The 27,908-nt window shown below is 37.7% G+C and overlaps 1 protein-coding gene across 3 annotated transcripts in view; it reads left to right on the top strand.

Moving 5' to 3' along the window:
• Window positions 1-27,908, top strand: part of Cdkal1 (CDK5 regulatory subunit associated protein 1 like 1) — a 533,240-nt gene that overhangs the window by 371,345 nt on the left and 133,987 nt on the right. For all 3 annotated transcript variants that reach the window (XM_048348394.1, XM_048348392.1, XM_048348393.1), the window contains one exon: window positions 18,959-19,139. In XM_048348394.1, the coding sequence (XP_048204351.1) occupies window positions 18,959-19,139 (181 nt within the window). The remainder of the gene's footprint in view (window positions 1-18,958; window positions 19,140-27,908) is intronic.

The raw sequence follows: 27,908 nt of genomic DNA, 5'->3' as shown, positions 1-27,908 counted from the left end.
GAGATGCTGTTCACTTTGGATGCATCTCCAAATCCCTTTTTTATGCATTTTAAATCAACACACGCTTGCTCTGAATTTATGCATGTGGATAGACGGAGATGTAATTTAAACACATCTGTTCAAATATGCATTTCAGATCAACTTGGTGCCGGTTCTCATAATACGATGGAGTTTTTGACGGGTATTATATCCCTAAAGTACACAACAGATGGTATTTATTAGAGAATGAATAGAAATGAAGTTTGAGGATGTTGAGCTTTTTGTCTTAAGTCACTCATTTTTTAGTCACGAAACAATCATGGTCTGAAGTCCTGTGTCCCTGTGATAAAGCTTCATGTGAGACTGTTCCCTCAAGTTGAGATTAAATATGTATTTTTGAGCAGTTGACATTGCAGACCAAAGTTAGAAGAGAAAGTGGTAGAGTAAATAAATCTATTAACAATTTGTTACTGGCTACAATTAATCCTCTGTGCCATGTAAGTTTTGGATTTAAATAGAATAGCCTTGCAAAATCTTCATTCACTAGAGGCCAGTGTCAGTGAATGGTTTTTAATTCATTAATTCATTCTTTATTTCAGAGTATAAAGTAAGATTTCTTTATTCATTTAAAAAGCTAACCTTTCTCCCTTGAAATACTGTACTAGGAATAAATGGCATAATAGGTCCAAAGTATGTTGACCTTGAATTACCACACACAATGAAATTCATTATCTTTCAGACTCCTCCGTTTCAACTGCAGTTTACACCTAAACAATTATCTTTACAAGAAATGTAAACAAAAAGAATGACTTAAGTATGTTCTCCTTTCCTGGGTTCCTCCAACCCTCTCTATCAAACAAGATGCTATCTGTGTACCTTTAGCTCACACCTGAAGATGGGAAGCTGGCAAGACAGCAGGTGCCCATGTGATGATAAACTTTCCTGGGAGACCAATGATTGTTGCTGGGCTAACAGAGCCATCATAACAGTTCTGAACACGTGTTTCCCTCAGCAGAACTTAACAGCATTGGGAACCAGTGACAGAGAGTGGGATCAAGGAGATAAATCTTTATGTGCATACTTTTTTCTTGGACTTGATAGAAAGCTGTTCTCACATCTACCATCACATGGATGTAAACCAAACTGAGATTATTTGTAAGCTATTATTTACTTCTGTACACAGCACCACAAATAAGTCTTTCTTTTCTCCACAATTTAGACTGAGAGTGCAAAAGGAAAGCAGTGATTTGTGAGGTAGCCTGCAGTTGTGCTAGACAGTAATAGAAAACATTTTAAAATATTTGAAATAATATAATTGCTTTGCACCAGGAACACGCACATGAATGAAAGATGTTAGCAGGTGTCCAGTTACTGTGGAATATCATGCTGATGTATTTATTGGAAATATGCACACCATCCGGAGATTTAAATTTGTAAAAAGTAATCGAAACAGAAGGTCTGAATGAAACACTCTGGCTTAAAATCATGTAACTCCTTTAAACTGAATTTCCGATTTAATAAAATACAGTTTTTTGGTGTCAGTTTTCTTTCCTATCCTAATGGTTGTTTTTTTCCCCATTATTCTGAAAATCATGTGTGTTTCTTTTATTTCAGATTTTCTTTATAAACTTTCTTCACTTAGCAGTGATTGTCCCATTTGGTATCTGATAATTTTGTAAGGATTTTGATAGAGTTTTTAATTGTTTTATGCATTGGAATTCAGTGCTCAATATCTCTCTGGGCTATGATATTCATGGATCATGGCATATATGGGCATAAAATTACATTAAAATAGTCATAATACAAAGAAACATTCTTTAATGTTTCATGTTCATCGTGAAAATAGGTTTTGATAAATTACATTGAAACATAATGTTAGCTATTTTTATTCTCTTTTCAAATCTTTGATGTGGAACTTTGGTTATTGTTCTGAGGATCTAACCCAGAGTCTTGCTTTGCACTTGCTGTGTTAGAGCTATGCCATGAGATACATCCTAAACCCTAAGTGTTTAACTTTTAATTAGAGGGGGTTTGATGTGATTTTCAATCTGGAAAAACAGTCATCTAGGTTGTATTTGCTTTCTGGTGTCTAGAATTTTTCTTTTTGTTTATTCTGCACTGTCTTTTCTCTCTTATCTATCTTTTAAACTACCAGGGATACATTTGAGTCTTATCTGCTGTGTCTTCTGTAGCTACTTGCACAGCATTTGTACTAAGTTAATAAAGACGTCCCACCCTGTGGGTCATTTGGATTATCTTTTAGCTATCACCATCTTAGCTGAAGCCCTGAGCACCCTTCTTCATCTTAGTGATTGCTCGGCGCTTCCAGCACCACAGTACTGGTGCACACAGCTTTAAGGACACTGCCCTTCACAAGAGTTTTTGGGGCTCCTTTTTGCGTCATGCAGGTCCCAAACTCCTCTCAAGTTGGATATTCCAAATGTGCCAGGTTTACCATTTCCATGGTGTGTATGGTTTCTTTTCACCTGGATGCCTTTGTTCTTGCTTTCCTTCAGTGAGAGTGATTGTTCAACTTTTCTTTCTACCTATGTTATCAGTACTGTAGCCATGTATATGCTGAGCATGGGGAATGCAGCTAGAATAAATTGAGACAAGTTATATTTGTATAATTCATGCTAAATTTCATATAGGGAAAAATGTAATGTCCTATTAGTTTTTATGTTGACTGCATATGGAAATGATTGATTTTTAGAGTTCCTAATTGCAAGCTGTGCATGGTAGCTCATGCTGATCTATACTCCTAGTTACTGGAAAGGCAGAGATACAAGGATCATGGCTCAAAGCCAACCTCTAAGATCAGTGAGACCCAGTCTCAAAAACAAGGCAGATTTGGTCTTTTATGCTGATAATCCTAGTTACTTGGGGACAGAGGTATGAGCATCATGCTCCAAGGCAGCCCAGGCAAAAGCATAAGACCCTATCTGAAAACAAACTAAAAGCAAAAGGACTTAGAGAGTAGCTCAAGTGCTTGCCAAACAAGCTAGAGGCCCTGAGTTCAATATCCATACCACAAAATCAGTTTCTAATTTCACCTGATACATAGTGAGTGTGTGTGTGTGTGTGTGTGTGTGTGTGTGTGTGTGTGTGTGTGTGTGTTATGGATTTTCCTGAGTGAGCTGGCTTCACACCTTAATCCTTAGATCTTAGCCTCTTCAGTGGCTAGGGTTACAGGCATTAGCCACCAGCACCTGGTACTTGTTGCATTTTTAAATATGACTTCTAGAAAACTTAAAATCAAGTATGTCACTTACATTGCTATTTTTATTGGCAAGATCATCTCTGCCACCTCAGAAAGTCAGCAAAGTAGCTCTTTTGCCTGCATTTTAAAGAAATGCCCCCAATATAGAGCACCAAAGATCTTTCAGACCTGAAAGATCTGTGCCATGTTGGCTTTCCATTCCATTTCTCTTCTCCAGGGACAGTTCCTGGGCAGCATCCATAGGTACGTCTGCAAGGTGGCCAGTTCAGCACTTTGAAATGCCTTCAGCAGTGGGTCATGGCCTCATGCAGTCACCATTTATCTCCACATTTTCATTCCATCCATCACCCCTGTGTCAGAGGCAGTGCTTGCCTTTGCATCTTGCTACCTCAGAGTCATTTCTGTTACTTTATTTATTTATGTTTTCATTCAGTGCAGGTATCTGCATACAATCACAAGCAATGTTTTCTTCACAGCTATGTGGAATATGTGCCTTTGTATTCAGGAAATGACTTGGGTCATTGCTCAGATATAGTCATCATTGTCTCTTAGCCCCTGGTGTTTAGCAACTTTTTTGGTCAGAACCTGGTGCTGTTGGCTGGAAATGGAGCTGCCCAGATAGACTGAATCCTTACCCTGCCATCCTTTCTCCCACTTTGTTCCAACAGGTTCTATTCATGGTTGGATTGAATGCAACTCTCTTTAAGTCAGGGCTTTATCAGGGTAGATTGTCAGGCTGGTAGTGTCACTCACATTTGCACACTTACTTGCAAGATTCTGTCCTTTACTAATTCCTTTCTGTGAGCTAGCCTAACCAATTTGTATATACAAAACTTATTAATAAATGTATCTGTGTTGTGCTAAAACTAATCATTCACAAATAGAAAGGGTAATAAAAGTATTGGTTTGCTATTCTAAATGATTTTCAAGGATTATTCAGCAGGGTAAAGAGACAGTTACTCAGTGTTCAACTCTTGCTTTCTCTGTGCAAAATCTTTACCTTTCTGAATATCTGCAAATTAACCGAAGGTGTTGACATTTTGGTCTGAGTCCCTCCCTGCTCCTATGACAAAGTACTGACAGCAGTATTTGTAGACAACAGAAATGCATTTCTCCCACATCTAGAGGCCAGAAGTCCACGATCAAGAGCCAGAAAGCTTAATATCTGTGCGGGCGTGTCTCATAAGTGGCACAGAGTAGGTGCTCCCACATGGATGGACACAGGGCAAGAGAGCTCTTCCTTCAACCTCCAGCCTTTTCCCAAGGGTATGCTACTCCCTCCTCCAAAGACTTAGTCACCTCCTAAAGGCCACCTCCTCCTAGGGAAACACTGGAGATGGGTGCCAGGAAGAAACCAGAGAAGCAGGTGCCATAAAGGAGAAGGAACAGGAGCATTGTTCTTTGTGGTCACTACTTGAATGTGGGTTTCTTGGGTGGAATAGCATTTTTTTTTGTACACGCGTGGCCTGTGAATGATGCCAGATTTGTTATGCCACACTGCTATAGAAATCTGAAGGTTGCTCCAGTTCCTTTGCCAAAGGTAAGGTAACGAGTGCTCTTCACGAGGCCCTGGGGACTTCGGGCTTGATGTTAAAACATTCATGCAATATTTGTTTTCTCCCAGAGCCGGGAAGCTGCATCCACTAATTGTTCTAAACTTGCTCTTGTCCTCATTTTGGCACCACTGAATATGAGTAGGATGAAACACAAGCTTTAATGTGGATCTTTTTTGTTAGCTGTTGGCACAGACATGCTATGTGCAAAGGGCTTTTTTTCCCCTATACTTCTTTTCCTTGGCTAAAACATCTGTATAAAGAAAGCCCCAAGATCTGGAAATCCTATTCCTTGGCCTTCCCCCTGCACTGTGGGTCCATCACCATGATCAAGTGCCTTCTTAGTGCCCTTGTCTTTGAATGTGAGAGTAGGCATTTCATAGGGGAGGCACAGATGCAAAGAGAATGTCCACGAGAGTTGTTTTTAGTAGCTACGGGGTCATCAGCCAACACTAGTGCTTTTACCATCTCAGACAAGCCCACTGTACAGTGACATCTGGTAATCACTGTTGTCAGGGAAGGGGGCCTTCTAGCATAAGTGTGTATTTAGTACCACTCAGTAGTCACCATCCAGTGTAGAAGGCAGCTATCATTTAAGCCCTGCAAACTGAAAGCAAACCTCAAGGATCTAGATACAGGCTCTACTGCTTATTGCTTTGCCATTTGAGGCAAGGTTACTGAACCTCTCTGTACTTCCATTGCCACATTTCTAAACTGAGGAAAAATGTATTGTCTCTTATAGATGACTCAGTATTTGAGAAGTACTAAAGATACAAGCATTCCTAAGTGTAATATGATTTCAGAAAGACTAAAGTCAGAAAATGTCACCATTTCAACACAATAGTGAGCTAATTCATGAGTAACTAATACTGTTTTCTTCCCTAAACGATGACTTGGAGATTGTTGTGTCCTTTTGTCACCTAGCATGGAGGCTTTGTTCTTGAGTGTTGAAGCATCTTGGGAGGGGCAGCTCCCATCAGCAGGAAAGTGACTGGAGCCTGGCAATGCTGCTGACCCCGTGTGAGGGGGGACGGCTGGCTTCCCAGAGCAGCTGTGGGCACTGGAGCAGATGGAGTTACTCAGAGTCAGCAGGAGCCACGGAGTGTTCTGGGGCACTGACGCGTGGCTGGGCAGGGCTATGTGGCTCTGAGAACTGGAAAATAACCACAATGACAGGCCAGCCAGGCATGGGCCAAATGGGGATCCAAGAACATGACATGCCCTTGGCAGAAAGGCCAGAGCGTCTCATGGGCAGGCAAGGTGCCTGTGACTTTCCTGTGGGAAAGGTTTTTGGCCACTTCTATCCCTCACCTCTGTGGTTCCTGTGGACTTTCATGTGTGAGTACTGGTGCAGATGTGTCCTCCAGAGAGCATGGGATTTTAGAATGGCAGACTCATTCCTGGAAGAGCAGAGGCAGCACTGCCGAGAATCCTCTTCCCTCTGCTTCCATCACTCTGTGTTTCACCCTTCCTCCTAGCTCTAACTCCAATTTGTCCAACACTTCGAGTTATTTCATGAGAGACTTGACTCAGCCCTCAATATTTCTATTACTATAAACAAAAATCTAAGATGAAACAGTTTTGTTAAATACTACATTAGTTAACTAAAGTCTTCACCTGAGAAATGATGACATCATTGAAAGAAACCAGATTGGCCTCAGTGCCCATGTGTCTGAACTTTCCTCACGGAGAGCTAGTTATTAAAAAGCCCAGGGGATCTCCACTCCCCAGTCCCCCTGAACTTGTAGATCTTCAAAGTAAAATATGGAGCCTCATTAGTCATGCAGGGATGAGTTATCCAAAGGTGAATAAGGCCTGTTGCTATGCTGGATTCACTCACTCACCTTGCTGTCTTTGCCCTGGCTCTCAGAGCCCTGCACACGCATTCAGTGGTCACTTCTTTGGAGCCTCCACTCCCTGTGGGGTTCTTCCTTGCTTCTGCAGTGTAGGGATGCAGACCAAAGCCTCCCTTGTCTACTAGGAGTCCTATCAGGAGGTGACAGGTCAGGAGGAGCCAGATGTAATAAGTACCAGGAAGACAGGAGCAGACCGGCACAGGGCCTCCAACCAGGGACCATGAGAGAACATGCCTGTTGGGGCTGCTTTCTCTGACCCGGCTCAAATGCTTATTCCTTTCTCTCTTATTACCCTCGTATCGTCCTCTCCCCTAACCCTCGGCCTGCAGGTCTGTCAGGGTGAGACGTAGGGGTGACTCCGGCCTGGCGTGCGCACGACCCGCGTGGCAATGTGACTGCTATCCTACCCCGGGAGCTAGCGTACATAGACCACGGAGTAAGCTTCTGAGAGCGAACTAACTTTATTGAGAGAAGGACAAGGGGAGATGATTCCGAAGGAGGGGGTTGGCCAGGATTCCCATAGGCTAAGCGGCTGTCACCTGAGTCCCAAGGGGCTGGTCACTTGACCTCCAAGGGGCTACGTCACTCTGAGCGCGCCAAACCAGGGCGGGGCTGGTAGGCGCCAGGCTGGCTGCCAGCTAAGTCGGGGGTCTATTTGCCCAACCGGTTTCTCCGGATTCCAATGTAGAGAGGATGGAAGGGCCACATTCCCCAGCTGGGGGAGGTGCATCAAGCCCCTTCCATCAAGGCGAGAAAGATGGACCCCAACACATGCCAAGAGAAAATCATTTTGCATAGGTATGAGGAGATTGCACAATGATGTGTCTTGGTGAGATGGTGCTAGAGAGCAGTAACACACACACAAATATACACATACACTTATCCATATTTTGTCTGATTTATGATGATGCCTGCACACATTGTACTTTAGGATGGTATATGACTGGAAAGTATAAAGCTGTCTGTTTTTAAATCTTTGTTGGTACTAGAGTTTGAATTCAGGGCCTCAGACTTACTGGTCACTACTTTACCACTTGACGTACAGCCTGAGCCATTTTGTTGCTTCAGTTATTTTCCAAGTAAGCCTGGCCTTAGACCTCTATCCTCCTACCTATATGCCTCTTAGTCGCCAGGATTATACATATGTTCCACCAAAGCCTGACTTGCTAGTTGAGAGATTGGCCTCAAACCACCATCCCTCTGATTTCTGCCTCCTAAGTAAGTGGCTAAGATACAGGTAGAACTCACCAGGTCTGGCTTCAGTGTAATGTCTGCATGCTATAGAACTCATCTATTGAAAGTAATAGTTCGGTTGATTTCTTCTTAAATAATGCGCTGGATAGTAGAGGCAACTCTGTTGTGATTGTAAAATTCTCTTTAGTTGTTCTTCCTGAGACCTGGTATTTAGTACCTTCCAATTAGCTTTTCCATTAAAGAATGCTGTGATCTTGGTTTGAGTGTCTAAAATTTCAATAAGTGGTTTTCCTCAAAGTTTAATTTTACAAGATTTAAGAAACTTGCCCAACTTTGTAGTTTTTACCCTGTCCTTAAAGGAAGAAAATATTCTTTTAATTGGTTCTGCTAATGTGAATGCCCTTTCAAATATGAAAAAATAAAGCAAGAGGGGAAAGTTGATTATTTCTATAATTGGATTTTCTCTTGAATAAAATGATTTCACCTACTTTATCTTTCTGACTTAAGGGATGAGGCCGGGGGCCAGCCTTCCTTGCTATTGTAGTCAGAAGCAGTCAGAAGCAGGTATGGTCGGTTCCAGGGTATCAGAATGGCATATTGGTTTGTACTATAATTAATTACTGATGCTGAATATACTTTGGCCCCTGCTTTCATTCCCAAATCTGAATTTCCACTGTGTGCAAAATAATTCCATCCAGGAAGAATTCTAATTACTTTAGTAATTATCATCTTATCTCTAAATGGAATTCAGACATTTGCTGCCGTTTATGAATGTTCGAAATGTTTCATTTCCTTTCACCTTGAATAACAGAAAAATACACATTACTGAATTCAGCTTCATTGAACCTTATAATTCATGTTGCCATGGCAACAGAAAAACTCATATAAGAATTGTGTTAACAGTACCATAGACATCAAATACCTTCCCTCCGTCCAGCAGTGTCAGAAAATGATTTTAATAACATGTATAAAAATTCTGTGAAATTTAATATGGTTCCTTTTAACTATCATAATAGTATTATCCAGTATGCTTACTTTTAATTTTTAAAGCAATATCTTTGGTCTTATGTAAGGCTTTGTGTTCATTCCAAAATATTTGCCATGGAATGTAAGCCTAGTGTTACTGGGAGAAAAACTCACTTAACATCGTAGTTATTTAATTTTTCGTTAACAGTGATGATTCATTTGACTTTTACTTGAAGCCAAACTGTATATTTTGGATTCACATTGTGTTTAGGAAAGTAATAGATGACACTAAATCTCTTGTGTTGCCTTTTCTACTTGTCCCCACCCTTCTTAGTTTTGTTAAAGCACTGTTTTTAAAGCCACTTTTCTTTCTGAGTCTAGAAACAATTTTCCCATATACTTGAGCAATTTTTGGTACAGGGATTTAAGACACTTTTTGGGTTGGTTTTGTCCTTTTAAGTTATAGTCTCATTTGCAAAATGTTAGCAAGTCATTTGCTATTGTGTCCTTCCCTTCTGTCACACATGATATTTTACAGTGAAACAGTAAAATTGGATCAAATTTAAATGATTTCACTAAATGATCAAATTTAACTAGATATTTTTAGGTTATTGAAAGTTTTATTGCTTTCAAAAATAGGAAATAACTTTAAGAAACTATTTGGTACCAAGCTTTTCTGAGAGGTATTGAATGTCGATCTTTTATTATGAATATCATATGTCATTAATGTATTTGCTAGCAAGAAGATTTTGTCTGGTATGTGATAAAGTGTTGTTTTGGTTTTTTTCAACGAGTAGGTTTAAACTTCTCTTAGGGCCAAATTTTTTTATAGATATTCTATGAAACAAATTCATAATTGTTTATTTATGGAAATACATTTATATTGTTTATGTTCTTAGTCATCATTTGCAGAGAAGTAAGGTTGAGGGTTTTTGAAGGCCTGTCTTTTTATTACTAATTGGCTCATTGATTATATTAGAGAATCTGATGTGTAAATGTGATCAGGAAGTTACAGGAAGAAAAATGACACTAGTATTTCTAATAAAGGATATTGAACCTAAGAAACTGATTAGATGGATGTTAGAAAACACCAGTTTGCATCAGCTTCTAAATGAGTGAGGACTTATTTTATATTCGTTACCTTCTGTAATACTTAACTATATGAAATTGCTTACACCTGACCTGTGTCTATTTGCCCACCAAGCAAGTGACATCTTATGACTCAAGATCCTACTGAATCTTTTACTGCAATTTCAACTCAGATTAGTTGGCTACCTTACCTTCTTTGTTTTAGGGGAAATGTATAATGCACAGATTGTAATTAGATCAAAGATCACCTTACTGCCCTATAATCTATTTTCTTAATATGTTTGGTTGATCTAAAAGTACTCCCAGAAATGGTTATTAATCTCATTTGGGTCTTATGTGCCATTAAGAATTAGAAGAAAGCAAGGGAAGGTATGACATTGTCCAAAAAGAAATGTACTCTTTACCTGACTTACATAACTGCAACCCCTCTGTACATCACCTTTATAAGAACAATAAATTTTTTAAAGAATCAGAAGAACATTATGACCACTCCTGCAAGAAAAATACACATAAAATTTTATGTACAACTAGAAAAGGCCCTGACACCGAAGAAATTGAGTGGTGTAACCAAAAACAAAGAAGTGTTGGCAAAGCACTTTATTGGTTAATTTCTTTCTTTAGTCTTCATCCATTAGTTTAATCTTCATCGATTGGAAACATGCCACTCTACCATCCTCAGGGTAAGACAGTTTACATTAAGAGGGTGCTTCTAGCTCCTTAAGCTGTGAACTCGGTAATTAAAGAATAGGTGGATGGAAGGGAGGGAGGAACGAAGGAACGGAGGAAGGAGGGAAGAAAGTAATCTATTTATTTAAGCAAACTTCCAAATAGAAAATTGCATAAAAAACTTCCCTTTAAGCTGATTACTTTTTGTTTCCTGTGCCATGACTTGAATTCAGGGCCTCATGCTTGCTCACTCGACTGGCATTCTACCACTGGGGCGATGCCTCCAGCTCCATTTTTACCTATGCTTTTGTTCTGACCTGGCTAGCTTCAAACTCCAGTGTCCGCCTTTTGTCTAGGTGGAAATGAGCCATCTGTGCCTGACTTAAGCAGGTTACTTTTATGTAAAACCTTGAGGCAAGATTATTTTTTAATTTTCAACTTGTAGTGGCCCATTTTTATTTGTGCAATCTCTTTTAATATTGTAAACTTTCAGAAATATGAAATGCCAATAGGATCCATTCATTAGATATTTTAGGACTTTTGTCACATTTCCCTGTAGCCAGAATGTTATTCAGATCTGGAGGCTTTTAAAATTCCTTACACTTTACACATAAACCAGCTCACCAAATGTCAGCTTCTTCCAATTTTAGTTAATATCATTTGTGATAAAGACAAACTGATTATATTTTAAGGTCTCTTTATCTTCCATGTTCTCATCCTATGCTGCTGCTATGTAATACCTGTGAGACCAGGTAACCTCAAATGGGAGCAGAAATACAGGCTGTAGGTGTGAGGTAGGGGAAGTCCAGGTTCAGAGCAATTGGGCAGGTGGATTTCCTCACTTCGATTAGCCTCTTAGAGAATCTGACAGTCATTAAGCACCAACTGTCTATCAATTGCAAGCTTAAATTCCTTTCTTTCATTACCTCCTTCCATCCTAACAGCCATGCAGGCAGGCATGTGTAGTAGAAGATAGCCTGAGATTGAGTATGTCTAATAACAACTCTGGTAACCAGTAGCCAAAGTCTGTCTATGTCTAAATGCTGGTTTCTTCTGACATTATTGTTGCTCCTCATCTCAGACCTATCTGCCAAAGGAATAATAACATCTACTTGTTTCTTGATGAATAATGACAATGATAAAGACAAAAAATAAGCTATATCTTGGAATAAATTCAATCAGTAACCAGTTAGGTTTAAAGTACATTTTTACTCAAAGTGAATAGTAAAAACAGCAACAGTTGGGTTGGAAATTTCAGATTTGAATTCAGATTGTACCAGCAATGACCTAATAACTGTTCATAAATAGTTTAACTTATATAGACCCCAGGTGTCTTCCCTTTAAAATACAATTCCAGAGTATCAGGTAGGGCTCACTATAGTATAGAAAATGGCTATATAAAAACTATTACTAATAATAACTTTGATGAGCCAGTACTTATAGCACATTGACTTTTTAAGGGTATGAGTCACGTAGGTTAGGAAGATCACTTTGGGTAATGAGTAATCAAGTCTTCAGATCAGATTTTTCTGTTACTTAAAACTGATTCTGGCTAGTCACTGGTGGCACACACCTGTAATCCTCAGGAGACTGAGATCTGAGGATCACAGTTTGAAGCCAGCCCAGGCAGGAATACCCTTGAGATTCTTATCTCTAATTAACCACCAAAAAACAGAAGTGGAACTGTGGTTCTGAGTGGTAGAGTGCTAGCTAGCCTTGAGCAAAAAAGCCCAGGGACAGTGCCCAAGCTCTGAGTTCAACCTCCAGGACTTACCCCCACCCCACGCCCCAAAAACTTATCTGTAACTTAGTAGTGCTTTCATGCTTCTTTCTGGTGGTACTTTTCCTGTTTCTCATGGAATCTGACACTGACTCTTCCTCAACAAAATAGAGGTTGTTAGCATAGTGTCTGGCACTTATGTTTTTATAAGTGATAGTTGTTAACATCTCTCTTCAGGGTTTTGATATTCATGGTTAATATATGTTGAACACTCTGGCCATCATGAGCCCTGTGTACTAACTCATTAAACAGATCTATGGATACTTCTGCCATAGTGAGCTGCCCAGGAGCATGCAAAAGACCAGAAATGAACTCCCAAGCTACACTGGTCTTGAGCACTAATAATAACAGTTCAGCACCTAGCTATAATTTTTTCTTCTTCTTTTAGAGGTTGTATGCTTTTTCTTCGTTGAGCCCACATCATTTAGAATTTTTCTTTATAAAACTATGAGAGTAAAGTTAATATTACTGAAAAAATTCTGACTTGATATTAATATGTTGAATTGTTTCTCCTAAGTTCCTTTTGTCAGTATGAAGAGAGTAATTCCTTCCTTTCTGTCATTGGATTGTACTGGGAAAATAAGTCTAAATTTGCTTTCTTTAAATCCATGAGTGACTTCATGTCCTGAACATACCCTTTTCTGCCTTTGAATATCTTTCACTGGGGCTGGGAATATGGCCTAGTGGTAAAATGCTCGCCTTGTATACATGAAGCCCTGGGTTCGATTCTTCAGCACCACATATATATGTAAAAGCTGGAAGTGGAGCTGTGGCTTAAGTGGTGGAGTGTTAGCCTTGAGCAAAAAGAAGCCAGGGACAATGCTCAGGCCCTGAGTTCAAGCTCCTGGACTGGCAAAAAGCAGAACAAAGAAAGCAAATCTTTCCCTTTTGCCCTTCTTTGTCCACTCATTTTATTCTTTTCCTGTGTCTTGTCAGTTGTTCAGCCCTGAAGACTTCTTTACAAGAACGTTAGAGGCTTGACTCTTTTGTTCTCTCTGTCTTTAGAAAGCATTTCCAGGGCTGGGGATATAGCCTAGTGGCAGGAGTGCCTGCCTCGGATACACGAGGCCCTAGGTTCGATTCCCCAGCACCACATATACAGAAAACGGCCAGAAGCGGCGCTGTGGCTCAAGTGGCAGAGTGCTAGCCTTGAGCGGGAAGAAGCCAGGGACAGTGCTCAGGCCCTGAGTCCAAGGCCCAGGACTGGCCAAAAAAACAAAACAAAACAAAAGAAAGCATTTCCACTCCAAATCATGGGTATAATTTAGACAGGATTGAAGGTTCGCCTGGTAGAAGCATATGCTTTGTAGGTTTTCTTTGTGAATATACTCATTTGTGCAACTATCAAACTATCACCACAATTCACTTTTAGAATGCTTTCATTACGCCTGTTTGCAGGTAGTTGTGCTCCCTAACTGTAAATCCAAGCAACCCTGATCTAGAAATAGTATATAAATAGAATCATAAGGGATCCTTCATGTCTTTCTTCTTGTACTTGAGAATGTTTTTGAGATGCTTGCATCTTGGTGTATGACCTTTTATTTGTAAGTCAGTTTCGTTCTATGGCAATGCCACATTTGGTGTACCCCCTCAACAGTTGCTAGACCTCTAAACTGTTTCCAGTTGGTTCTACTATGAAGAATAACACTGAGAAAATTCACACAGAAGTCTGTGGGGCTATATGTGTTTATTTTTCTTGAGTAAATAACTTAGAAATGGAATCCTAGGTCACATAAGTGTTAAGATTTCCAGTACCATTTCCCAAAAATTCATGCACCATTTTACGTTCTCATCTATAACTGATGAGAGTTTGTTTCTCCATATGTAGCAATATGTATTCTTTTCCAGCCTTTCTTCAATATAGCCATTCTACTGAGTGTATTTTGCCTGACTATTAATGACTTGGTAACTTGTGGTGCACATGTCTCTTTTACTATGTGTGTATATCTTTTACTGCTGGTTTTGTTGTTGTTGTTATTCATCTTTTTATTAGTTTGAGGCTAAGTTCAATCCCCAGTACTGGCAAAAAAAAAAATCTCAAGTATATTATTTAATTTTTACTTAACCCAGGCCATCTGGGCATGGGGTTTGTTATGTTTTGTTTTGATGATATAATATTAAGATACTAATTCAATTTTGTAATAGATAAAAGTATATTTATATTGTCTTTTTATTCCATTTTCAATTCCATTCCAGTTTATTACTTTCAAAGAATTTTCCAAACTTTTAATTTATTGATATATAGTTGTTTATAATACCCTGCGTGTTCTCTTAATGCTAATAATGTCTTTGGTGAGGATATCACTTCATGCCTAAAGTTTTTTATGTCTTTTTTCATTATCCTATTTAATGCTATAGTCATTTTTAGGATTTTTTTCTCAAAGATAAACCTTTTACATTCATTGATTTTTTTTTTTCCCTAGTAGTTTTCTATTGCACTTTTTTTCTCTGGCTTATATTATTTTCTCTCTTTGTTTTACTTTGCATACACTTTGTGTTTCTATGGTAGTTTCTTAGAATGAAATCTTAAATTATTGACTTCTCATCTTTCTAACACAAACATTAAATTACAAATTCCTATCTCAGAACTACTTTAACTCTATCACTCAGTTCATGATATATTTTTCCCTTCCTATCCAGTAGTCTTGAAATAAATCTTAGTATGACTAAACTAACTTTTTAAAAATCATGTATGTTTGTTTATACTTACTACTTTTATCAGTGGCTACAATCCTTTGCTGATTATTTTTATCCCTTTCTTTTGAGGTACATAGCATATGTAGTAGTCCTGATTTTTCACATGTAGAATTTGAAGCTCATAACTTCTTGACCTACAGAATTAAATACCAATAACACACCAAATGATAAGTGAAAAATCTGAAAATGAATTAAAACATATTTTAAGTGGTATTTCAGATGTTAAGAATGGAGTGTGTGTGTGTGTGTGTAGGTGTGTTTTTATTCAAGGTAAAATAGTTAACTCTTAAGAGTTTTCTTAAGTCTCAGCCTAGGGCTAACAAATAAGGGGTACTCTGGCTTTACATACCTGACAGTTTCATAACTGAATGTGACATGGCTTCTGACAAGGTCATGTGCATAATTAGACTTTTCCATCTTTTGTTCCTAAACTGTTTAACAAACACATTTTGCTGGTAAATATAAGACAGAAAAAATAATGAGTCAAAAAATTTTGTTATTTAAGCTACCTGAACATTTTTGTTTTCATGTTTATTTCAGAATTATTTTCTGAACTACTATGAAAACACCAATATAGAAAGTTTTTATGAGTTTATGAGCACATATTGCCTAGTGATTGCATGTATTATACTTTATAAAATGGAAAGGACAGTTTCAAAGTTTTGAGTGTTTTGAAAATTCAGAGCTTCTCAAAAACAGTGTTTACCCTGAATTAGCATCCTAAATTAATATTAATATTCTATTTTACATTCCCTATAATTTCCACTTAGCCACTTGTCACCAGATATCAAGTTAGTTTTCTGTACGTCAAACTTCTGTGATTGTCTGTTACTGAGGAAAAATATTTGCTAGGCAATTAACTGTGTAAATGAGGTTTTAGGTTCACCTAAGAGACCAAGTTATTTTCAATAATATAAGTGTCATCATTTGCATATTTAGCATTAATGTATAGATGAGCCTTATCTAATATTAAGGTGTAGTAGTCTCTACTTCCAACCCATCTTACAAGCTATATTCTCACATAGTTAGAAACTGATTAATCTATTTCTCCTTATTGAATAATATAACTCAAAGTAGCCCTTCCCCACCTGGAGTATCAGTCCATTTTTCATACAGATTATCCAATACATTCTCATATTCAGCATCTCTTTCTTTAACAATTATTATGATCCTTATAAAGATTTGTCTTTCCCCCAAACACACTGGACCTGAAGACCAAAATAAGCAGTTGTTAGAAAATACTGAGCTCCACTCATGGCTCAAGAAGGATAGGAAGTCAGTGTGGGACTTTCCTTTGGGAATCACCATAATCTATTGCCACATTCATTCCAGCACACAGCTCAGGACAATAGCCAATTGTCCTGTATCTGTATCATTTTAGTTTCTTATATTTCTTTTTAATTTCCTGGGGAGGATGGGCTTCTCCATCATTATCTGCTATTATCTATTATCTATAACTTTTACTGTAGTTGTGGATTTCTTTTGATCAGAACTAGTTAAAAGGCGAGTGTAAACCAGTTAATTGGAAATTATATAAGATTTATTGTATTCATAAACTGACATGTTAGATTGAAATCCCTTTGTTTAACTATCTAAAGATATTTATATAATTTTTCTGTCATGTCTTTTGTCTAGAAAAATGATCTTTTAATATGCATCATACTATAAAAGCATAAGCGATGAATAGATTTTCAAATATATGATTGATGATTACATATGAACAAGGGGAAAATATATTCATGTCACAGAAAGATTTTTAAATGATTTTCTAATGTTTATTTTTCTGTATAACTGTCTCTTTTATCATCAGAGAGAAAAGCCCCACTCCTTGCAATGTATACTAATTAAAGTTCAGCCAAATTAACACTAGATGAGACAAAGTAGATTAGAGGAATAAAACATTTTCTGAAACAAATTCTTCTTGCTTCTTCCATACAGGCATAATATGCATCATGTACAAAACCTGTGGGTTTAATTAGGAATTCATTAATCTGACATTCTTTATTTACATCCCTTTTTCTCTCTTATGCCACAGAACTATTGACATTCTTTATAGACCTGCATTATGTGATCAGAAATTTGGTATAGGTATTCATTGTATGATTTGAAATGCTTACTATGTTGTGCTCATTCACAGCTCACAATTTTTAATAGTATTCTGTTATTATTATGCTGTTAAATACAAGTGGACATTATAGTATTGTAGCATCATTTGGTGAAACTAATGACCACAGAGAAAATGACTCCCAAGCCACTAACATTTGGGCCTATCAAAAACAAAGGCAACTTCCCACTCACACTAAGAACCTAACTGTGAAAACCCAGCAAGCAAGTATTACTGTTCAGTGATGAGAAGTCTCAGCCACTAGTAAGAGAGAACATAGTACAAGAATCTAGAAGAAACTGGTACAAATCCAGTGAGCAGGAAAAAAAATAGGAAGACTTTAATGATATCCTCAGATAAGTAAGAAAGGATGTTCCATCTCTATAACAAAGACAGGATATTATGAAAAGGAGAGTTGAAGAATGAGAAAGAGAGCTGAGAAATGTAAGCTACAGCATTGAATTCATCTTTTAGCAGAAAACTGGAAAGTGCGCATGGATAAATTATCCAGAAAACAGAGCTAGTGGACATACATGGAAAATATGAGAGAAAAAGCCAAGGATTAATCCAGTAGTTTCAACATTCAATAGCAAAGAGTCTCTAAGAAAGATAAATTATTATAGAAATAATATAAGACAATATCATAGATGGATAAACCATGAGTCTCCAGATTGTGCTTTGTACAAACATTTAAAGTCCTAATCCATGGCATATTGTGTTGTGAAATTTAAACATTGAAAATAAAGGTGCTACCCAAAAAGTTGGCAAGGGAAAGTAGTGGGGCCAGGTAAATAAACAAGTGTGCAGAGCTGGAGGGCAAAGCCACTTCCTCCTAGCTTGTACTTAGGCCCTTTGTTCGGTTCCCAGCACTGCTTAAAAAATTCAAGACTGAAACCAAAATAAGACAAAAAAATGTATCAGAGTGAATCTGGGTATGCCATATTTAACACAAGAAAAGGAAACATGCAAATCTTGACAAGTGATCATTTTCAGCTTGGAGTGGAGCTCAACTGCACTGTGGATTGGGTATGTGGCTGAAGACAGGCTCAGACATGCTAAGAGGCAGCAAGCTGGCCCTGTCACTGAAGACATGCTCGTGAAGGATGAGGTGGGAATGAGGAATCAAGAAGACATACATCCAGGAACACATGGCAGAAAAAGGAAGACCAAGAAGCAGCCTTTAAGGATAACAGCAGTTAATCGTAAAAGCAGTACATACCTGAAGAAAGCAGAAAGTGGTATTTTCAGAAAGGAAAAAAAAGCAGTGGACTGATGAATTATACAGTGTTCAAAAAACAGTGTTGGTTTTCCATAGGTCTGATGGAGCTTGTGGAAAACACTAGCATAGGAATGTAGAATATTAAGCATAATTTTAAAGAGATAATTATTAACTCTAAAACTTTGAAAAATAAAACTTGGTGATATACCACTGGGCTCTTTGGTGAACAATACCTTTGTAGCTCCAGAAATGCTATTAATTTAACTGGAAATGGCACATTGTTTATGTTGGGAGAGAAGTCTAGTGTACATTAGGAGTTAGTATCTCACTTACTATAATATACCTAAAAAATCAATGGATCTAGAAATAACAGCAGAAACATCTCTGAAATGCAGTGCCAAGAGCAAAGACTTATTTAAAAGGAATTAGACATAAGCATCTCTGATGATCCCCAAGGGACCGCTGTTTTTTGTGGCTAACTTTTAGTATTTGGAGCGTTTAAAAACTATTTGCTAGTGGTTCCATTCCTCAATATATAATATAATTTTAAAACTCATACGATTTAAAGTGTAAGGGATATGAAATAATTATGGCTTCTACTCAAATTTTTATGTTTTTGTTTTGTTATTTTGTAGGGTTCCTGGAATAACTATTGCTACAGATATTATCTGTGGTTTTCCTGGAGAAACAGATCAGGATTTTCAAGAAACAGTGAAACTTGTGGGGGAGTACAGATTTCCAAGTCTCTTTATTAACCAGTTTTACCCGAGACCAGGAACTCCTGCTGCAAAGGCAGAACAAGTCCCAGCACAAGTGGTAAGATACTTTCCTTGTCATGTCTCAGTTTGTTCCAGTGGCTATAAAAATGCAGCTGCAGAGCCTACCCAGCCCTTCAGTTACGAAATACTAGGAGAATTCCACATTGGGTGGGGAACGGTGAAAGAGTTAATGACTGAAGGCAACTAAATATCACCTTTTCTTCTTTTGAAGAAGACCTAAAATATTTTTTAAAATTACTATCTAGAATTAACTTGCATGTACATGATAAATATTTGGATGTTTTAAAATTGAGTAACATTTAAATATCTGTAAGCAAGGGCTGGGAATGCAGCTCAGTGGTAGACTACTCTGGGTGCTAACTGCAGCACTACAAAGTAAATGAATGAATGAAGTAAAAGTAAATATCTGTGACCGAATAGCCTTTATAGCTCCCTGTTTTTCATAATTTATTACTTAGGACAATCCCATGCTTTTCCTCCATCTCCATGGGATATATATGATACATTCTCATCTGTCTACCAATCACATCTACTCCATTCATGCACCCAGCAGTACACTACCTTCACAGTAAAGCTCAGTGTTCATCGTTTCATGTTCATAGATATATATAAGAATAATATGACTCAAAATACACGAGTTTGAGGTATACTAAAGGCAACCTGATTTCCCAGAATGCTCTAGAGATGAATAGTTTCAAAACAAATATTTGATTTCTAGATTCATAGGCCAGAGGGAGAAAATGTAAAATTAGCCTTATGAGGATATGGAACTTTTTTAACTGGGATATTTCTATTGTTTCAAAACCGTATGCATTGCCATTACTTTTTCTCAGAAGTTTTTATGAGTAAACAGAAAAAGGAATAACCTAAATCTTGTTACTATTTTTAGTATGCAGATATTTATATATGAGTATCAAAATGATATATATCCATTCAATATTATATTAACCAAATCTTTGTATGTGGTACATATACACATTGTGTTTGTGTGTGCATTGTTTCCTTAAACAATGTACTCCAGAGTTTTGTGGGGTTTTCCTGGCTTTCACTGAAGTTTACTATATTAGACATAAAGCACCATGAATAGGTCTAGTGTGACTAAGACAACTCTTCTCTTCTTTAGCCGCCCTCTAGAGTACTCTTCTTTGTATTTATCTTGCTTGACTCCTTTATGCTCTTTCTGTCTGTGCCCTGATCTCTTTTGTAAGACTTAGAAATGTCAGCCATTCTCTCTTCCAATATTTCCCTTTTCATCTCTCCTTTGGAAGTTTCAGCTATAATTCATGTCAGGTGTTTTCATTATGGTTCCCCATGTCTGTTATATACTTGTCTGTATTTTCCTCTCTTCCCCAGTTTCATTGGTATTTGATAATCAGTATCATCCATGAGCCCAGAGCAGCAGTGGCCTGGGCCATAGCACTGCTTTTACCAGAGGCCATGTGACAATCCGCTTTCTGTTACTGCAACAAAGTACCTTATTTAATCTACTTATGAGGAGAAAAGGTTTCTTTTGGCTCATAGTTTTAGAGGTTCTTGTACACAGACTCATGACTTTTGGGCCTGTGGTTAGGTATTTGGTCTTGGTAAGAAAATGTGGCAAAGGAGGCTGCTTCCTTCATGGCATCCAAGAAGTAAAAGAGAGGGGAACAGAGGCCAGTATCCCCTTCAGAGGCATGACCCCAACTGCCTCTTCTCTCCACTGTTCATCACCTTCTCAAAAGGTTCTTCCATCTCCCAGCAAATGGCCTTTGGGGATATTGCAGATCCAATTATGACAGGTAGCAGCCTACAAACACTCATCTCCTCCCCCCCCCCCCCCCACATACCTGGATGAATTGTGAACATTCATGTTTGTGAAAGCACTAGTTTAATTCACTAGCCCTATTACATCTGTTTTGACTTGCTATTAAGCCCATTTATTGGCTTTCTAACTTTCATCAATGTTTTACTTAAAGAATTACAACTTATTAGATTCCAGTATTCTAGTTAAGGTTTTCATATTTTCCCATAGATTTTTTAATGTTTTACTCAGACTTCTTTTTTTTTTTTTTTTGGCCAGTCCTGGGCCTTGGACTCAGGGCCTGAGCACTGTCCCTGGCTTCTTCCTGCTCAAGGCTAGCACTCTGCCACTTGAGCCACAGCGCCGCTTCTGGCCGTTTTCTGTATATGTGGTGCTGGGGAATCGAACCTAGGGCCTCGTGTATCCGAGGCAGGCACTCTTGCCACTAGGCTATATCCCCAGCCCCTTACTCAGACTTCTTAAAGTGCTCTTGGAATTTTCCAGTGTCTGCATCCAGTGTAGCTTTGTTTCCCTTGTCTTTGCCTTGTTTTGTTTTCTTCCTTCTGCCATTCTCAATTCTATCTCCATGTGCCTGGTAATTTTTATTGAATAATGACCATTGCTTATAAAAACAAAACAAGAAAATACCTCTAGATTCTGACTATATTGCATCTTCCTCCAATGAAGATTTGCTTCTGCCTCTACCAGAAGGTAAGAACTGATTATTTTAATCTGAAGAATTAGTTTTCAGTCTTTCTAAGGATTGATTCATTTCCTTACTTGCTCTAATTTTCTGACTACAGCCAGTGGTCTGCTGTTGTTTAACACCTACCAAAGGAAGGAGTCTAACTGTAGCATTTGCCAGTTCCCAAAACGTAAATACTTCCACTATTGCCAATTTCAAGCTGAAGTTACACATGGAGTTGGAAGAAAGTGTGCAAAACTAACGTTTAGGAACTGATTCAGAGCAGATCTAGCACACTACCAGTGTAGCTCTTCTGGGTCCTTTCTCCAATTATGGCACTTCTTTCAACTTCCATCTTTGTCTCCTCAGCTTTATGAGATTTTGCCAGGCTCTGCACAGTTTCTCAGCTACTTAGCTTTTGCTTTGTTGCTCAGGCTCCCAGGATCTCCTTCAAAACTGATGAGTGCCAGGAAAGAGAAGTGGTGCCTAATATCGAGCTCTCTTCTCTGAGATCTTGGTCTGATTACCTTGGTAGCTTTTGGATGCTCAAGTAGCCCATATTGTAAGTTTCATCCCACCTTCCCTAATTGTTCTTGGCAAGGACATTAGTCTTATACAAGCTGCTTTGCCTTAACTAGAACAGAACTCATTGCATAAAATCAGCTTTCCAATTCCTCCTTTTTTTTTTTGTCTTGTCTTTTATCTTCTAAACATAGATCCTTAGTATCTTCCTCACATTTTTAGATCTGAATCACTAAGTCCTGGCATGGCAAAATTAATTTTAAGACACTTATAAAACAGTTTTAGATTTCACAGAAAAAAATGAATAGGGAGTATATAGGGTTGCCATAGATTGCTTACCCCCTCATACATGTACAGCCTTCTCCATTTCAGCCATCTCCTGATTGACAACACATACTATTTCTGCTTGGAGTCTACAGTTTACATTAGGGCTTAGTTTGTTGTTGTTTTGTTTTGTTTTTAATTTAATTTTATTGTCAAGGTAATGTACAGAGGGGTTATAGTTACATACCTAAGGTAGTGAGTACATTTCTTGTCAAACTTGTTACCTCCTCCCTCATTTTTTGCACCTTCCCTTCTCCCCAGTTCCACCCGCCCCCAAGTTGTATAGTTAGTTTACAACATATTGTCTTATAAGTATTGCTTTTGCATTGGTTCACCTTTTATCCTTTGTGTCAGCATTTTGATGTTCCCCTTCCCTTCTCTGATTCAGATACACATATATAGAATGCCCAGGGTACCAAAATCAAATACAGTGACAACGGGCTAAACCATAAGGAAGAAAATTGCAAGAAAAAAAAATAATTTCACACAGTACATTAAAAATAGCAATTAAAAACCACTTGTTTCCATATCTTGGAGTTCATTTTGCTTAGTATCATCTTCTGTGATCATATGTACATAGTCATTGAGCTATTGTGATCCTCTGCTAGGACTATCCTAGACAGATACTAATTATTTAGGGCTTACTTTTCTTGTAGATAATCTGCATTTGGACAAGTACTAATGACGTATGTCCACCATTGTTGTATCATCCCAATAGATTCATTGTTCTCATTCTTTTCTTCATTTCTTTCCATCTCTAGGGTATTATCTTTTCCTTAATAGTATATATTTGGCAGCATTTCATAGGTAGTCGCCTCTGCAGATTGGTTTCTGTCACTTAATAATATGCATCTCAGATTACTCCATCTCTTCACAGCTTGATAGCACACTTCATTTTAGCATGGAATACTCAGTACTAAATAGTATCTAGACATACCACAGTTTATTTATCCTTTCAAATCCAAAGGGACATCTTGGTTGCCTCTAAGTTGGGGCAACTGCAAGAAAAGCTGCTATAAACATCTGGCTGCAAGTTCTCCTGCACACATACATTTTCAGTTCATTTGAGAAAATATCAGAGCATGGTTTCTGGATCATGTGGTAAGAAACTGCCATCCTGTCTCCTAGAGAGCCTGTGTCATTTTGCGTTTCTCCTTGCAGTGGGTGAGAGTTGTGATTGCTTTACAACCTGACCAGCAATTGAAACTGGTAGTGGATGATTTAGGTGATTTTGATACTGTGCCGTGGCTTGTTCTTTTCTTGTGTTGAGCACACATCCACCCACCAAGCTGTATCTGTAACTCACTGTTGTTTGAATTTGCAGTTTTCTGAGGACAGGGTGTTGAACATCTTTCATATGATTATTAGCCACCCTGTGCTTTCTTTGGTGAGGTGTTAGTTCCAGTCTTTTGCCAATTTTTTCTGTCATTCTATTTGTTTACTTATTGTTGAGTTTCAAGAGTTCTTTGTACATTTGGGATAAAAATGTTTTACTAGATATGTAGTTCACTAATAGTTTCTTCCTATTCCTGATTTGTTTCATTACTCTCTTGAAGTGGGATATATTCATTATTTAGTACTTATTAGAAAATCTGCCAAGTTTGGGGAGAAAAACATTATTTTAATGTAACTTTTGAGTTCAAGGTTGTCCTAGGACTTCTTGTGATGATATTTTATCAATCTGAGTTCACAGTATTGTGGTCTCAAGAGCCAATATTTTCAGACCTGTCTTCATTCAGCTCTATACACAGCTGTCTCTTTATTAAACCTATTTCCTAGGACTGCAGTAACCAAACTCCTCAATGTGAAGGACTTAGAAAACATAGACTACTTGCTTAGATATTTTTTATTTCTGTGAAGTCTTAAAATATGTTCTTCCCTCCTAATCACATAAAATCAATTTCAATATACTCTTCTCCTTTCTTCTCCTAGATGTTTTAGATACACATTAATATAAATTCATTTCAATGCTTTCCATGTATTATGATGCAGCTCTGATAAATGTTCTAAATTATGCATATTTATTATCATGCAAATCAACAGCGATAAAATATTGGTCAGTTGAATTTTGCATTTATATAAAGCAAGAGGTAAATTTGTTTCCAATCCTTCAGTACATCCTTTTTTCTTTTTTAAAATATAACACTCTCAAATGAATAATGAAAATCATTTATTTTCATAAACATAAACCAACATTTTTGTTAGCTTTTGCAAGATTATATAGAAGTGTAATAGCAAGACCACCTAAACGAAATGAGAGTGATTTTGGACTCTCAAGTGAAAGGTCAAATTTACTACTTTAGATTTTCTGTTCTATGAAACCTTCCTTCACTCATCTTCATCATAAGAAATTCCAGTGAGCTAAGTACCAGTGACTCATGCCTGGAATCATGCCTGTAATAATAGCCACCCAGGAGGCTGAGAATTGAGGATCGTGGTTTGAAGCCAGCCTGGGCAAGACAGTAAGACTGTTATCTCCATTTAACTACCAGAAAAGCTGGAAATAGAGCTGTGACTCAAATGGTGCAGTGCTAGTTTTATGCAAAAAAGCTCAGGGACAATGCCCAGCCTCTGCATTCAAGTCCTAGGACTAGCATAAATAAAAGGCATTTCAATGGGTTTTTGTTTTGTTTTGTTTGTTTATTTGTTTTTGTATTTTGCCAGTCCTGGGGCTTGGACTTAGGGCCTGAGCACTGTCCCTGGCTTCTTTTTGCTCAAGGCTACCTACCACTCTACCACTTGAGCCATAGTGCCACTTCCAGTTTTTTCTGTATATGTGGTGCTGGGGAATTGAATCAGGGCTTCATGTATGCGAGGCAAGCACTCTACCACTAGACCACATTCCCAGCCCCTCAATGGTATTTTTAAAGTATGGCTGAGCTATGTAGTCTACTTAGGAAAGGTCACTGAAGTTTAAACCAATCTTTTGATCTTTAGCTATCAATTTGTAGGCTATCATTGTTTAGAAAATTTTGATGAAAATAAATAATTAAAATGTCATGTTATCTTTAAAATGAGCAGAGTTTGGAGGAAATAAAAACTCTTAGATATAGCAAGCATGTCTGTAGGAATATTTATATTGGTTTACAGTGATTATCCAATTCAGATATTAAATCCACCTACTTACTCATCTTTCTACTTGGAATGGAAGAGTAAAAGTTTTGTGTCTAAATATATGCCGGTTTAAGAGTCATAGTTCACTTACCAAGTTCCTAGAGTCTGCATGTAAGATTGAGGAGGCCACACACATACACATCCTGCCTCAGCAAGTGTGAAAGGCTAGAAAGCCATCCTTGGGTAAGGAGAGGCAGCTTTGCTGAAACTGCCCATGGTACATTCTCATGTAGGAGACTACATACCTGCCGTGTCACTTAGAATAAATGTGGAATAAAGAATGCTCTGGAATCATATATAGAAGCTTACTCATATATAATGGCTTTTCTAAATCCTGCTGACTCTTTGATTAATACATACTTTTTTTAATCCCATGTACATACATCAACAAAAAATAGTATATGAAGTAGCTGTGTTACTTTCTCTAAATATAGATATAAATATTTTCATGCTGGTATATTGGGGCTGGTTTTGATTTTGTACCTGTACTGGGGCTTGAAGTCAGGTCCTGGGCTTTGTCCTTTAACTTTTTTGAGTGCTCTACCACTTGAGTCATAACTTCGTTTCTGGCTTTTTGCTGGTTAGTTGGAGATAAGAATCAAGAATCTCATGGACTTTCCTGCCTGGCCTAGCTTTGAACCATGATTCTCAAATCTCAGCCTATTGAGTAGCTAGGATAATGGGCATGTGCTATCAGTACCTGGCACGTTTTGTAAATATTTTTAAAACTTGTTTCTAAACATGAATCTAAAGTTTTAACAACTCAATATTTTTAAGAACATCACGTTTCCTAAATGAAAAGAATCCTGATGATTTTTACCTACTCCATAATACAATTACATTATCTGTACAATCTCAGATTTTCAAATTAAATGTTTTTCTTTGAAGAGAGGAACAAAATACTTTCAGACATTTTATGTTCTACATTAAGAACATTTTATTCCAAATTAATTCCCAAGCCCAGCTGTAAGAAAGCCCCTTTTTCTGAGATCTGTTCATTTGACTATCTTGGCGATCTTATGACCTAGTTGTCTTTGATCCCTTCCAGTTGCTCTTTTAAGCTCCTCTTTTCTGGACATGTCACTTCTCTTTTTACTTCCACGCTGCTGGAATTTTTACTGTGACTAGTATCATGAATCTTTGGTAATAGTTAAGAAACATGAGCTAGATCAGAATCACAGAGATGCTTGGTGCCTCCTACCTTTTAGGCTTTTATGGAAAATGATATTCCCTTCATAAGTGGGAAATAGAACTTAATGATCTTCAAGGCCCCTTGAAATGCTTACTTGGGCAAGCCTTGCTCAGATGTGGTTTGCTTTTCCTCTTTCCATTTAGAAGTGAGATGACTTGGCTACTTTCTTTTTCTTTTGCCTTAAATAGGTTATCTCCATTTCCCATAATTTTACCTTCTGTTTTTTGTGAATCTGGTAACTTCTGTCTGAGTATAAGCTAGCAATACTAAAATCTAAAATCTTTAATTACCTGTGTGTAAAGGTTCAAATGGTAGCCATGGCCTTCACTGTGGTGGACACACAGTGTCTAAAACATGTGACTCTTGACTCACACAGCAAGGAGAACTTTGCAGATCGGATTAATTTTTTATTTAAAAAGTATATTTTTAAATTTATTTAATTGATGCATAAAAATTGTTCATAGGCTACAGTGTAAGAGTTCAGTCTATATGTATTGCTATTTCAGTACCAATTTGTATTGATCTGATCAGGATAATGAGCACATACATTACTTCACGTGTTTATTATTTCTTTGTGTTGAAAACAATAAAAAGCGACCTAGTAGCTATTTTGAAATGTTCAGTTAAGTGCTATCAACCATAGTAACCACTGTGCTCTATAACATTAGAAGTTATTTTCTATATAATTGTACTGCTGTACCCACTAACTGCCATTGCTCTATCCTGCCATCACCATTTCACTACTCCTCTCTTTGTTTCTTTGACATGGGGTCTCACTACATAGCCCAGGCTGGCCTAAACTTGAAATCCCATCCCTCTGCCTTAGCCTCCTAGATTATCTGCACCACTTGCCTAGCTTTCTTTTATTTCTGTAAGACCACATTTAGATTATATATCATACAGAAATGAGAACATGTGGTATTTGTGTGGAGAGGCCTAATTTATTTAACATATTGCCCTCTAGCTTCATCCATGTTGCGGCAAATGACAAGATTTCATTCATTTTCACAACTAGCTAATATCTGTCTAATATTCCCTTTGGTCTGTATGTATTTCCTTTCTTTTTTTGTGTGCAAAAGGGGTACAGTTACATAATAGGGCAGTGAGTACATTTCTTGTGATATCTTGCACCTTCGTTTTTCTTTCCCTTCCCTAGATCAGGTAGGCATATATACAATACCCACTGTAC

Source organism: Perognathus longimembris, chromosome 6 (genome assembly GCF_023159225.1).
Source record: "Perognathus longimembris pacificus isolate PPM17 chromosome 6, ASM2315922v1, whole genome shotgun sequence".
Taxonomy (NCBI): Eukaryota; Metazoa; Chordata; class Mammalia; order Rodentia; family Heteromyidae; genus Perognathus; species Perognathus longimembris.
This window is presented reverse-complemented; position numbering and strand designations above follow the sequence as displayed.